At 40.6% G+C, this 14,488-nt stretch overlaps 1 protein-coding gene across 1 annotated transcript in view; it reads left to right on the plus strand.

Moving 5' to 3' along the window:
* Positions 1-14,488, plus strand: part of TECTA (tectorin alpha) — an 84,044-nt gene that overhangs the window by 52,100 nt on the left and 17,456 nt on the right. The window contains exons 12-14 of the mRNA XM_069070065.1: positions 6,109-6,308; positions 10,604-10,987; positions 13,581-13,868. Of these exons, the coding sequence (XP_068926166.1) occupies positions 6,109-6,308; positions 10,604-10,987; positions 13,581-13,868 (872 nt within the window). The remainder of the gene's footprint in view (positions 1-6,108; positions 6,309-10,603; positions 10,988-13,580; positions 13,869-14,488) is intronic.

A 14,488-nucleotide genomic window follows, 5' to 3' on the forward strand; every position in this document is an offset into this window, starting at 1 on the left:
ATATATATATATATATATATATATATATATATATATATATATATATAATAAAGAAAAATGTAATACATCACATTACATGAGAAGTGCTCACAGAGAAATGCTAAACACATGCTCTGTAAGGTCCAAAAGAGAAAGTTGTTTCCAACTGGGAGAATTGAGGAGGAAGGCTTTATGAATGAGGTGCCCTTTGAGATGGCTTTAAAGAGCTGTGAAGCGGGGATAAGAAGACTATGTATGCATTCTAAATAGTAAGGGCATGGAGGTAGGAAAGTACTGGGTTTATTACAGTGACCGTGTAGTCCAACTTAACTGCTAAGATTTTAAAAGGCAAAGGGCTACCAGGTTGTGGAAGAGCTTGAATACCAGGTAAAGGTATTTGGATTTTATTTAATCAGCTTTAGAGAACAACTGAAGCTCTGGGGGAAGAGATGTAGCATAGCTGGGCCTATGCATAATGAAGGTGTTTCTATCAATGGTATGAAGGATGTCTTGGAAGGCCAAAGAAGTCCCAGTAGGGAGCAAAGGAGAAATCAGCTGGGACAAGTTCGTTTACTTTTCTGAGACTCCATTTCCTCATTTATTAAATGAGAGTTTGAACTAGATGGTGTCTGTCCTTGGGCATTGACAAGGTGGTGGCTGCCTTGGGAGGAAACAGATGGTAGAGATTATGGAGGTGTGATCAATACAATTTAATACCTGACTCTCCCCTTTCCCATACCTCTCAATCAAAGATTTCAAATATGGGAGATGAGATGAATGATGGCATCAGTGATAGAAATACTAAGACCAAGGGGGCAAGTAAATGGTCACTATTTATAGAAATATCCAGCACATCTACAAACCAATGAGGTTGGCAAAGTGGACCGGGGAACATAGCTATCTAGTTCAACCCCTCATTTTATAGATGAGAAAACAGAGGCTCAGAAAACTTAAGGGATTTGCCCTAGCTGATTTCCCCTTTGAGGGCCCCTCAGCCCCAGGAGTGAGGTTCCCCTGCTCTGTTTGCACCTTTGTACAATAAATGAATGGGGGGCGGGGGTAGAACTCTGTCCATGAGCTAGAACTCCCTGGTGTAAGTCTATGTCCTAGACGCCATACTTATTTCTTCCCAATCTACAACACCAATCCTAAGCCCCTCCACTTTCAGAGCTCTTTGGTTCCCTTGCCACTGTTCCCTGTCCCTTCTTCCCTTCTCTATCACATGGCTAATGGCCATAGGTTTTCATGAGCCCTAGAGCTTGAAGGGACAGTAAAGGAAACTGAAGTTCAGGATGATGAAAGAATTTGCCCAAGGTGATGCGGTTAGTTTAGTGTCAGTGATAGGATTTGAATCCAGGTCTCTACTGACTTACTCTATAACACATTGACTATGCAGAGTCCCTTCAGCCAGCAGTGTCTGTTCTAGCTTTGGCTACTCCCCAAATGTTTGAAAAAAAGAGGGGAATGGAGGAAGTGTGAGGCAGAGGCTCTTTCCTGTCCTTTATATGACCCATGAAAGATTCTGGCCTGATGTGCTCTGTTCCCTCCTTGAACCCACCTACTAGTGATGTGACCTTGGACCAAAAGTCCTTCCACTCTTCTGAGCCCCTTTCCTCATCATTAAGTAAGGAAATTGAAGCCACTAGATGATTGCTTAACTCCCCAGATCTTTCAAGCTCTTGTAGACCCAGCCATTGGCCCTTTCCTATTGGGGAGTTATCAAGGTATATGAGTCTTAGTTCTATCATCCACGATGTTTATTGTTCCTTCCAGGTTCTTGTCAGATGCAAACTTTATAAAACTCAGGCAACATGTATTGGGGAAGGGCAAAAAGCAGTATATCTCAAAGACACAAATACAAGGTCACTTTGCTTTGGCTAGAATGATAATATAACTCTGGGGCTATCCCTTGAGGACTCCAGAGGATTCTGCCCTACCCTTCTGGACACCTTTAGTAGACTCAGTTTGGGTATAGATCTGAAGTTAGGAACCACTGCACTCTTGTAATACTGATAATTTGTATAACTTTCTCCTACCTAATTTTACTTGATCCTCCCAACTACCCTTACAGACAAGTGGGGCAAGTATTGTTTCCATTTTGCAGTTGACAAAGCTGGGGCCAAGAGAGGTTAACCAAGTTGTCCAAGGTCACAAAACTAGTTAGTAGAAGAGTTGGCCCCAGAACCCAGGTTCTATTTTCTTTTTCATTTTTTTTTTTACCAATTTTATTAAATTTTTTTTGGAGGGGGGAATGCAAGGCAATTGAGGTTAAGTGACATACCCAAGGTCACACAGCTAGTAAGTATTAAGTGTCTGAGGCCTGATTTGAACTCAGGTTCTCCTGACTCCAGGGCTGGTGTTCTATTCATTGTGCCACCTAGCCGCCCCAGGTATTCTATTTTCTAGTTCACTCTTCTTTCCACTATACAAGGTTGATCTTGCTTTAAGAAGAGAGTTAAAATGCTAACAGGGCATTTAACATTTTGGACTCTAATTACACCAATTAATCAATAAATATTTATTATGAACCATTATTGTGCTAGGGAATAAGGGCTCTTGGGGAATAGGGAAGGGGAGGATAGAGAAAATTAATAGAGTGTGGTCTCTGTCTTAAAGGAGCTTAGACCCTACTTGAGAATCTGAAAACTTTTCAGTTCAAAAATGGGAACAAAAAGGGCCCTTATTTCTATAGATCTGACTTGCGTACAGCTGATCTTCTCTCACATAAGAAGGTCTTTCTTCATCTAGTTGAGGCTCTGACAAAACCAAGTTTTAATGTTCAACTTAGAGCGTGTCATGGAAGATTTGAACTCAGTGTCAAGATTATTGAGTTGAGTAAATCCTGAATGATCCATCAGGACTGATGACTGACTCAAAGCTGTCATTTAAAGGTGGGATGCATAAAAGAATCTGAGAGGACAGGGAAGAATGCCAGAAAAGAAAGAAGTGGCCCGAAGGAAATTGTGAGGGTGTGGTCAGAGCCAGCCCTGTCCCAACACTTACTTCAGGAGCAAGAGAAAACTGAGAGAGTATTCCCTTGTTACTCCTTCACTAGATCTGACTAAAGAAGACAGTACGATTGCATGACATAGCCATGAGTTCAAAAAAACAAGAAGAGAACTATTTCCTGAGTCTCCTTCTGCTAAGAAGTGTTCAACAATCCCTTCCTGACAAATGCTGGAATACCGAGAAAGAGAGGTGAAGTAAGAATCTTCCATTACACTTGAGCCTTATTGGTAGCAAGGGAGAGATGCTAGTGTTTTCCAATTATTTCAGCTCTTCTTGTCAATAAGAAAACAATTTATTATCCAATTACCTTTCTCCTCTCTAAAAACCTCTTCAGTTCAGGGGAAAGTAAGCAGCGTCTGCCAAGCTAAAGAGGAGGAATTCTCTGAATCACTGGCCACCTTTAAGGTTGTCACATGGGCCCATTCTTTCAGGCCCCTAAATGGGTGGTGATCATTGAGGACGGGAAGGGGACTTAATTTAGTCTAAAATTTAGCCAGAGACTTATGGTAAGATAGGCAGACAATAGGGAATTTTTATTTGTACCCCTCATCCCAACTAAGTGCCCATAGAAGGATATGTTCCAAGGTCAAGTCTTTTGGGAAATTCTCTTTAGCCCTTTTTCTTTCTGGGGAAAAATTTGCCACTTCAAAACTCTAAGCCTGAATGAATGCATGAAAGGTATTTATTTAAGCACTTACAATGTGTCAGGCACTATGCTAAGTTTGAGGATCCAAATACAAAAAGCAAGACAGTGCCTGCCCTCAGGGGGCTTACATTCTAATAGTGGAAGACTACAAATGAGTGGTGACCCAGGGAGTTTGGTCTTGGGAGTTATAGGGGTGGTAAATAGAGCTATAGGGGTATTATTTAACATGTCCTTTCCAGAAATGACAGTCATGATTAATTATTGTTCCCAGGCTGTGGATTCTACTTACATTCCTTTTTTGCCAATCCCTTACCCATCAGTTTAGGGCAATAAATCCATCAACAAGCAGTAATTAAATGCCTACTATGTGCTAGGGACTGTGCTAAGCACAGCTAGGTTGCTAGGTGGCTCAATGGATAGAGTACTGGGCTTAAAAACAGGAAGACCTGAGTTCAAATGTGACTTCCAGATACTCACTAGCTGAGTGACCCTGGACAAGTCACTTAAATTCTGTTTGCCTTAATCCACTGGAGAAAGAAATGACAAATCACTCTGATATTTTTGCCAAGAAAACTGAAGAGTCAGACACAAGTGAACAACAACCATCCTCTGATATTTTGCCAAGAAAACTGAAGAGTCAGACACAAGTGAACAACAACCATCCTAATACAAAAGTCCCTGTTCTCAAAAAGCTTAGAATCTAGGTGGTGGCTAGGTGGAGCAGTGAATAGAGCACTGGCCCTGGAGTCAGGAGGACCTGAGTTCAAATCTGGCCTCAGATGCTTACCATACTTACTAGCCGTGTGACCTTGGGCAAGTCACTTGACCCCAATTGCCCTCCAAAAAGCAAAAAAACAAAAAAGAAAGAAAAAGAAAAGCTTAGAATTGAATGGGATATAGCCAGGAGTGTACTGGTAAATATTTAATAATTGAATCTCAAAAAAAAATGTGCACCCAATATACTTTTAAGCTAATCAGCATTATTTACATTTTCTCTGTCACTTTCTTAAGTCTAGACAATAAATAAAATGCTAAATCATTCCTGATTGTAGGATTTGCTGATTTCCATAAGTGCTCGAACAGAAAATAATCAGCTCTCTGTATAAGCTGGCTCCGGCACACCCCTGGCATATCTTATTTGGTCGTATATTAGGGTCATTTAGCTATTCAAAGTACACAGAAAGATCTACAGTAGTCAAAGGCAACTTCCCAGAGGAGACAGGACTTGAGATACACCTTAAAACTGGGAAGCATTTGGATAGAGGAAAAAAGCTCCAGGGGCAGCTAGGTGGTGCAGTGTATAGAGCACCCACCCTGGAGTTAGGAGGACCTGAGTTCAAATTTGACCTAAGACATGTAACACAAAAAAACTAGCGGAGTGACCTTGGGCAAGTCACTTAATCCCAATTGCCCTACCTTCTCCACTCCAGAAAGAAAAACAAAAACAAAAACAAAAAAAACAAAAAGCTCCAGCAGGGAAATAACACCTAAATAAATGCTAGATGGGCCTTTGGGCAGGGGGTAAGACAAGCATTCATTCATGGCAGCAAAGGAAGTTTGGGGGTCTGCAGTATAAAGCAGTACAAAGTAGGAATGAGTCCTTTTCTTAGTCTGTCTATCTTTAGGTTAGGAAGGATGAGGATAGGGAGAAGGAAGGATTACCAATTACATATTACCTAGAAATTGTGTTGAAAAATTTAAATTTAAATTTTACTCTCTGAAACCAATCAATAAGTACTCATTGAAGATGAGTCTTGTGCTCGGAATTGTGCTAGGCACCAGAGGAAATACAGGAGAATAAGATGGACTTCCTGCCCTTGAGAAGCTTACAGTATAATTGAAGGGACAAGATAAATATGAAACAATATTGAATACCACAAGTCAGTTTATGATTGAGCACTAAATTATGTGGCAATAATACTAACCAATATTTATATGGAGATTTATCAAAATTTGCGAAGCACTTTACATACATTATCTCATCTGGTAACAGACTGGGGTGCTTTAGAATTTCAAAGGACAGAGAGAGGTCTGGAGTAATCATGGAAGGCTTTCTGGGGGAGTGGGGGATTGAGACATGCCTTAAAACTGGGAAGCATTTGAATAGGGCTCTAACAAGGAGAAAAGCCTGAGTGAAGATGTGGAAGTGAGAGACCTTCCTGAATCGAGTAGAGTGTGATTGTCGGTGAGTAATGGGATATAATGTGGGATGGTCTGGATGAGGGCAATGGCAGAGCACCTTGAAAGCCAGGTAGAGAAGAGAATTACATGAATGAAAATCTATCACCAACCTACTTTTCCTTCTCTATGCTTTGATTTAAATCCTCATAGGTCCATGAAGCCCTCCCCTTGGCAGAGACAATATGTCTGTATGTCTCCCTCAGATAATCCCCAAACCACTGATCAATGACATGGCTTTCTTTCCTGGCCCACCTTCCCTTGAGCAAGACCACTTTTCTTAAAAATTCTTTCAGCTGTCACCTGCCCTCCAAACAGCCATTACGAGAGTTGTGTGAGTGTCTGTCAGCCCCGATGTGCTGCTATCCGCCTGAAAAGTGACTGTAATCATTACTGCGTGGAGGGCTGTCAATGCGACGCTGGTTACGTCCTAAATGGAAAGAGCTGCATCCTGCCTCACAGCTGTGGCTGTTACTCAGATGGCAAATACTATGAGGTAAGGAAGCTGGGCCCTTTGTTTCCCTCTTTCCTGATTCACATTTCATTCCATCTGCAAAGAGGATGGTCAATATTTGCTAATATCTTGTCCCATATTAGTTTTGCCTGGAGGGGGTTTTGAAACAGAAAGGGTCAGTGACATCTTGAGGACCAAATTTAGAAGTATTTTGGTTTCCATTTTCCTATGGGCTCCAGGTGACCCTGCTACCCCATTCTCCTCCACAATCACAGTCTCTGCCTGCCTAGCTTCTCTATGAATCCTGACTTCCTCTTAACCATGAATCTTCATTTAAAAGCTCCTGACATGGGTGTAGATTGAAAATATGGTGGCCATGAATCTGTCATTTACAGCTCTTTTATCTGTGTATATTTCTAACCTGAAAATATAGAGCCCTGAGGTTGCATGGAGGGATGGGGAGGAGGGTTGTCCTTCCCTTAAATCAGTAGAGAGTTCATGTGAGAATAAACAGAGACTAGGAGTTCTCCTGCCTTGTGTTCTTTGGGTTTCATTTTTCCTGTCTGGAGAACCCTGGACTTTTGGGTACCATGAAGAAATGTTTCGGTTGGTCCTCTTCAAGAATCAAGAGTGACCAACACCAACAACAATCACACACACACGCACACACACACACACACACACACACACACACACACACACACCCCTCCAAGCTTCCAATAGTTGTAAATCGTCAATAAGTATTAGAGATTGTACTAAGAACAACTTAGACGAAGGAATAACAACAATGTACAAGAGCCAATTCCAACCAGCTCTAGAAAGATTGTTCAGTTCTCAGTGTGATTATTTACAACCCAGAAATCAGAAGAAAACACTATCAGCCAAGGCTTGAGTTATTGTTTTCTTGAATATCTTGACTAAATAAAGTGAAGGGGAAATATTAATAATGTAGATTAAACTTTTTTTAAAAAATGCATCGTGGGAACATTTTTTAAGAGAGCCAGTTATTAAACATTTATCAGTATGTACTGAGGAAAGGGATAATTTTAAAGCATGGTTTCTTTCCCCCCCCCCAGCACTTATAAGCCCATTTATGGGAGAGAGAAAAAATATAATTAAAGTGATAGAATAGTTACCAAGCAGCCTTTTACCAAATGCAGAATGATACACTGCAGGGATTAAGGTGGGTAGGACTGATCCAAGGAGGCTTCTTAGAAGAGGGAGATTTGTATCTATCTCCTGAAAGAGCTGATGCGTGCAATGCCAGAATGGGGGCAGGGGATTAATGCCATGTGTAATTTTCAAACAACCTTGATGAATAGATCACTGGGCTAGGAATGGAGACTATAGACTTCTAGAATCCACCCCGATGCTTTGCTACATGAGATCACTTATCCTCTCTGTTCTTCAATTTTATTGCTGTTGTTCATTCCTATCCAACTCTTCATGACCCTGTTTGTTTCTTGGCAAAGATACTATAGTGGTTTGCCATTTCCTTTTCAAGCTCATTTTCTTTACAGATGGGGAAACTAAGGTAAACAGGGTTAAGTCACTTACCCAGGGTCACACAGCTAGTAAGTGACTGAGGCTGGATTTGAACTCAGGTCTTCCTGATTCTAGGCCCAGCACTCTATCTACTATATCACCTCACTACCCCATACTTCAATTCATCTAGCCATAAAATGGGAATAACAACATTTGCCTCTTTCTCTGTCACAGGGATATTCTTTATTTTCCCTGTGAGATCCTAAAAATATAATTAGATAATCCAGATGAATGTCAATTAGTAAGCAAACATTTCTTAAGTTTTACTATGTGCCAGGCATTGCATTAAATGCTGGAGCCACCAAGAAAGGCAAAGCATGCTCTCTGACATTCTAATGACATGCAAACAACTATGCACATACAAGATTTGTATATGTAGTGTAAGTGGAAGGTAATTTCGGAGGCAAGGCACCAGCATAAAGGGGGGATGGGTAAAGTGCCTCTTGGTAGCAGTAGAAGCATTATATAATTATTATACATATAATATTATATATGATAGAAACATTAAGTATTAGATAATCTGTAAGAAGCATTAATATAATAGCCAATATTAATATATGTTCTTATTTCATCTCATGCTCATTACAACCCAATGAGGTAGGTATTACTCTGATTTTGCAGATGAGTAAACTAAGCTTCACAAAATGTAAATGACTTTCCCAAGGTCACTGAGTATTTCAAACCCAAGTCTTAGAGCTCCAAATTCTGTGCTTTTCTGCCGTATCTCGGATGCCTCCATGATGATACATTAATATTAATATTAATGTCATCATTGTTTTATCAATCACCACCAGAGAAAGACGATGATTTTCCAGAGCTGCTGACTCTGGAGAGTGGCCAATTCTTAGAAACTTTAATAACCGAAATAATCCACATCTACTTTTATAATCCAAATACACACGGGAAATTGCTTGTAAACTACACATGTACATACAGGCACATACATGCACTCACATCCACATGCAGGCGAAAAACATTTCCGGCCATTAGCTCTTAGTGTAATCTCCTGGCTGTCCTTGTCATGTCTAATTAGGGCAAAGAGAGCTATATCAGGGCCAGTCACTTTACTGTGAGGCTAGTTTTATGATCAAGCTCTCCTGCAGGATGAGTTATTTACCCTTGATCCTATCCACCCAAGTGAGGTAATTTTTCTCCTTCCACCAATGTAATGTCTAACTTCTTATCAGAAAGAAGCCAGACCATCCACTCAATTATTCCATAAATCTGATAAGAGAAATGAAGTCGATTTGTGAGGTTGCCAGCACCCAGAATATTTTATAGCACTGAAGAGAGAGGAGAAGTGGTTACGGGAACAACTCCCTCTTGGTGGATAAAAGATCAACATGGAGTGTCTTGAGTTGTGAACAAATCCCCTAAAAGATCTTTTTAGTCATCTGTCTATCTTTGTATTTAAGGAGTATCAGTCGCCTAGTATCCAGGACTTTGAAAAGGACACTGGTTTAAGCAGAGAAGTGTGAAAAGGCCAAAGAGGGATGTCATCTTAGCCTTCAGGCATCTCTCCTTGGTGGAACTGCTTTGGGGTCAATTTGATTTAATATTTATTGAGCTTCTGCTGAGTTGCAGAGCATCATATGAGATGAGATTTTCTACTTACCTATTCTAGGCTAGGCAGAGATAACGACTTTTCAGCAGCCCTCATGAACTCCTAGATCTATATAAAAGCGAATGTATTGGTTCATTATTGAATTATCCATTTAAATTTTCATATGGGGGTTTGTAAGATGATTTTGGAGAAGATGGGTAGATTGCTTTGAGTTACTCTCCTTAAAGGAGGTGAAAGGTTATTCTTCAGATGAATGAAGCCAGAAGTCCTCTCTAAATCCCTAGAGGAGAAAAGAGGATGAATTGCTCTTCTTTGAAGGTGGAGGCATTTTGGTTGGACCCAAGAAAGAACTTCCTGTTTTCTTGGGAGTCAAAATAATGGCATTGCTTTCCTTGGCATCTTTAAGAGTAGAACAGACACCCATCTGTCTGGGACCAATTTAGGTTTAGTCCTGGGGGAAAGACCAGATGTTATCAGAAGCTGTTCTTTGCAAAAGGTCTCAATACAAATGTTTGTCCTGTTCAGTCAGTCGGCTCTTGTGACAATTTCAGATTCAGGTTGGTTGTCATGCTGGACACATTCCATCTCCCAACTCTCTGCCTTTTTGTTGGCTGTCCCCCATGCTTGGAATGCTCCCTCTCACCAACTCGACTTCCTGGCTTCCCTGAATTCTCTCAGTTTCAGCTCAAATCCCACCTTCTGCAAAAGGACTTTCCCAATCTCTTCCCACCTCCAACAGCCTTCCCCTTACTGCCAATGTCTTCCCCCTGAGATCACTTCCCACTTATACTGTATATATCTTGTATGTGCATTATTGTTTACATGTTGTCTCCCCCACAAGAAGGTGAACTGTTTGGAGGCAAGGACTTCGTGTTTTTTTATTATTAATGTTATTATTGCTAGGTATTTCCCATGCTTGGCATGGTGCCAGGCACATGGTAAGCACTTTTTAAAAAATGGTTATTGATCAACTGATGAACAGGGCTACAAAGAAGATATGAATTCTTGACTGAAAAAAAAGGCATGCTTAACTAATATATGACTCCCAAGAAGTCAACCTTTCTTTCCTCACCACAGCCCCCCCTTCTTTTCCCCTACGTGCCAAGTCCCAGCTTTGTTAAAATAGGCTGGCTCAGACTGGCAAAATGACCAGAGACACAGGATTTTGGTGTTCCCAATGCCAGCCAGCTGAAGCCCCAGTTTCTCCTTATCTTCTCTATCTTTCCAGCCCAAGCAGCTGTTCTGGAATAGCGACTGTACCCGCCGGTGCCGCTGTTTTCGGCGCAATCTCATCCAATGTGACCCTCGACAATGCAAGTCGGATGAAGAATGTGCCCTTCGGAATGGAGTCCGGGGATGCTTTAGCACGAAGACCTCCTATTGCATCGCTGCAGGCGGTGGTGTCTTTCGCACCTTCGATGGCGCCTTCCTCCGCTTCCCTGCCAACTGTGCCTTTGTCCTCTCAACCATCTGCCAGAAATTACCTGATATCTCATTTCAGCTCATCATCAACTTCGACAAATGGTCCTCCCCCAACCTCACCATCATTTCTCCTGTCTACTTCTACATTAATGAAGAACAGATCCTTATCAATGACCGGAATACTGTCAAGGTACCCTACTGACTGCTAGAGCTTTCATGTGTAAGATCCGCTTTCCCAACAATTGTATCTCCTAAAAAGACTTTTTTTTTTTTACAGTATACTTTATCTGGCATGACTAAGGAATGGAGTATTTGCATTAATAAGATATTTAAATTAAAAGGGCATTGCTACATAGAGGGGTGGGTGTCAAATCTTGATTTCATTGATGTAGAGAATTGCAGTTACAAGGAAGCTTGTACAAGTTACATTAGCAACTCATCATGATTTTAAGTCTAAGAGAGTGGCTAGATCACTAAGAAGATTTACTTATGGTCACACATACGTACCTGCACCAAAGTCATGGCTGAAACCAAACCCTGAGCACAAGACCATTCCTCCTGAGCACCAGTCTCAAATTACTAACTGCTTTTTATAAATTTTGAACTGGATGTCCCATAGGTATCAGCATGTACAAAACAGCACTCATGATCTGTCCCTCTAAACTATCCCTCTCCCAAGATTCTCTGTTACTGTCAAAGGCATGGTCACTCTCCCACCCACACAGGCTCACAGTCTCATTGTCAGTCTTCCCTCCACTTTTACCCAATCTGTTGTAGTGATATTATTTTTTTTATCTTCACAGCATCTCTCATACACATTTCCTTTCCACTCAAGCAACCACTATCCTGGTACAAGCCTTTATCACATTACTTCTGGTTGATTTCCCTACCTCAAGTCTCACTGACCCACTCTATTCCATCTTCTACTCAGCTACCAGAATGATTTTCCTAAAATGCAAACCTGACCATGTCACTCCACTACTCAATAAACTCTAGTGGCTCACTTTTATCTCTAGGATCAAATGTAAAATTTGTTTGGCATTTAAAGCCCTTCACAATCTGGCCTTTTCCTAACCTTACCAGTCCTCTTTGTGACTCTGTCTTAAATTACAATGGACATAGCTGAGTTTATCTCTGATGTGTAGGAAGGCTCTTAAGGAACTTATCATACTTCCAGGTAATCCTTATAACAATCAGTTATCATTGTACCATATATGTCCCAAGTACTGGCTAATAGAAAGTTCTAGTTTAAAGAAGAATAGATAAATCAATTGGTATGATAGATTTATTTCACAAAATCTTCTAGCCTGTGAACATTTTTATGAGTCTTCAAAATTAGCATTGGTCTGGCCCATGTGTCTTATTGCCTTCCCTTGCTTTTTCTTATGTAGACCCCAATTGTTCCCCTAAGCAAGAGGATCCATTCAGAAAAAGCATATATCTAGCTACAAAAACAAAAACCAAGGCAAACACACACATATGGATATGTATATATGTATATAAATATATATACTGATCCACTACCAAGGTTCTCCATAAAAGTCAAATCAAATGCACGGAAACAAGAAACAAACCAGTATAGATTTCTTAGACCTACTGCTTGAATTTGTTGAGGCCTTAGTTAGGTCTTTAGGCATGTAAACAAATTTCGATCCTCTAAAATAAACTGCTTTAGAACTTTGGACTCCCACCAGGTCTAATTCTCAATTAGCTTCAATTGGATGATCCATTTTGTTGAATTATCCCCAGAAACCCGGAGCTTCCCTCAGTCAAATCTTGATAGTCAAGCTGAGCTGGTGGAGGGAGAAAGCTGAGCAAAGAGAAGATTAGAGTGTGTTTGTGTGTTCCCGGGTCTACATTTCAAAGCCAAACATAAATGATTTGGGAATTATAGGTTATTATGCATGGCTGCTTTCCTCTATTGGCACAGATAGTCAGGCGTTGAATGTATCTTGATTTTAAGAATCATCAAATAGCTCACAATCAAACAGGAGGCTTTTTACACTGTCAGTGTTTTGCAAAAGCCTTATAGGAACAGTCAGAATTTCAGCATTCGTTTTTAATTTTATTGCAACTTACAGAGCCCTCTGATAGTCCCCCTTCTCTCTATTCTCAGATCAATGTCAACATAAACACATTGGTCCAGTGTACAAGAGCTAGAGAAGAAAACTGATTATCTAAGAGAACAAAACTGACAATGGTGTTTAAATCACACCCTGTGTTGAATGAAACACCCCAAGCCAACCAAAAATGGGGGAAAAATAGGTTTTTTTTTTAAATGCTTTTGCTGTTAAGGCTCTAAAGTGTTACTAACAATCCAGGAAAACAATTTATTTTGTAAGTACAGTAAAACCTTGTTATGCTATTTCCCAAGGGCTAAGGAAAGAGAATATTATAAGAAAGAGAATGACGAATGTAGGAAATACTGTGTGGCTCTCTGATCTCTGGGGGGAATTTCAGTTTGAACATTATACACAAGAAAACAATAAACATAGCAATGATACCCGGTTTCATTTTAGTTGTGTTTGGCTCTCTCTTAATGTAGAGCTGGGATTCCATTTTTTAGTAATTGGCTTTTGCTGGTGAAACTAACACAAAATCCAGTTCATTGTGTTTTTCCACGCACTTTTCTCTCTCTGTCTCCACTATGATTTACCAACACATTTCCTACCACTATTAGGTAACCAGAAACAATAGGAACCAAAAGGGTGATCCCCTTCCCCACCCCCACCCCCAATTCTTGGTGAGTTTTTTTCTTGTTTTTTTTTTTCCTCCCCAATTAGGTGAATGGGACCCAGGTGAATGTGCCATTTATAACAGGATTGGCAACCAAAATTTACAGCAGTGAGGGCTTTCTGGTGATTGACACTAGCCCAGACATCCAGATTTATTATAATGGTTTCAATGTCATCAAGATCAGCATCAGTGAAAGGCTGCAGAACAAAGTATGTGGTCTTTGCGGCAACTTCAATGGGGACCTGACCGACGACTATGTGACCCTTCGGGGAAAGCCAGTGGTGAGCAGCGTGGTGTTGGCCCAAAGCTGGAAAACCAATGGTATGCAGAAGAGGTGAGGGCAACCTGGAAGGATCCCACATCCAGACAATTACAGCTGTGTGGGATCCATGGACCTAATCCTGTCACGTGAATAAGAGATGCTTTAACCTAGGTCATTCAGTGCACTGGGCAGCTCAATAATAAGGTCTAGAAGAAGGAATATTCCATTCAGTCCAACATTTATAAAGGCACTTATGATGTTCATGACATTGTGCAGCTAGTAGCTCAGTGGGTAGAAGCACCAGGCCTGGAGCCAGGAAAACCTGAGTTCAAAGCCAGCCTCAGACACTTACTAGCTATATGACCCTGAGCAAGTCACTTAACCTCTGTTTGCCTCAGTTTCCTTATCTATAAAGTAGAGAAAATTATAGTGCCTACCTCCCAGAGTTGTTGTGAGGGTCAAGTGAGATAATAATTATAAAGCACTTAGCACAGTCCCTGACATTTTATATAGATATAGATATAGATATATATGAAGACAGAATGAGAGTAAGTCTATGTAAATGTTACCTACTGTTATTATTAGCTAGACCCTGAAGACACAAAGAAAAAAATGAAATATACCCTGGTCTCAAGGCACTGATATTATATTGCACTATAACTTCCAAAGTGTATTATTCTCTTACCAAAAGTT

Source organism: Petaurus breviceps, unplaced genomic scaffold, assembly GCF_028583685.1.
Source record: "Petaurus breviceps papuanus isolate PSGF00001 unplaced genomic scaffold, PetGlider_PUasm1.0 90804, whole genome shotgun sequence".
Lineage (NCBI taxonomy): Eukaryota > Metazoa > Chordata > Mammalia > Diprotodontia > Petauridae > Petaurus > Petaurus breviceps.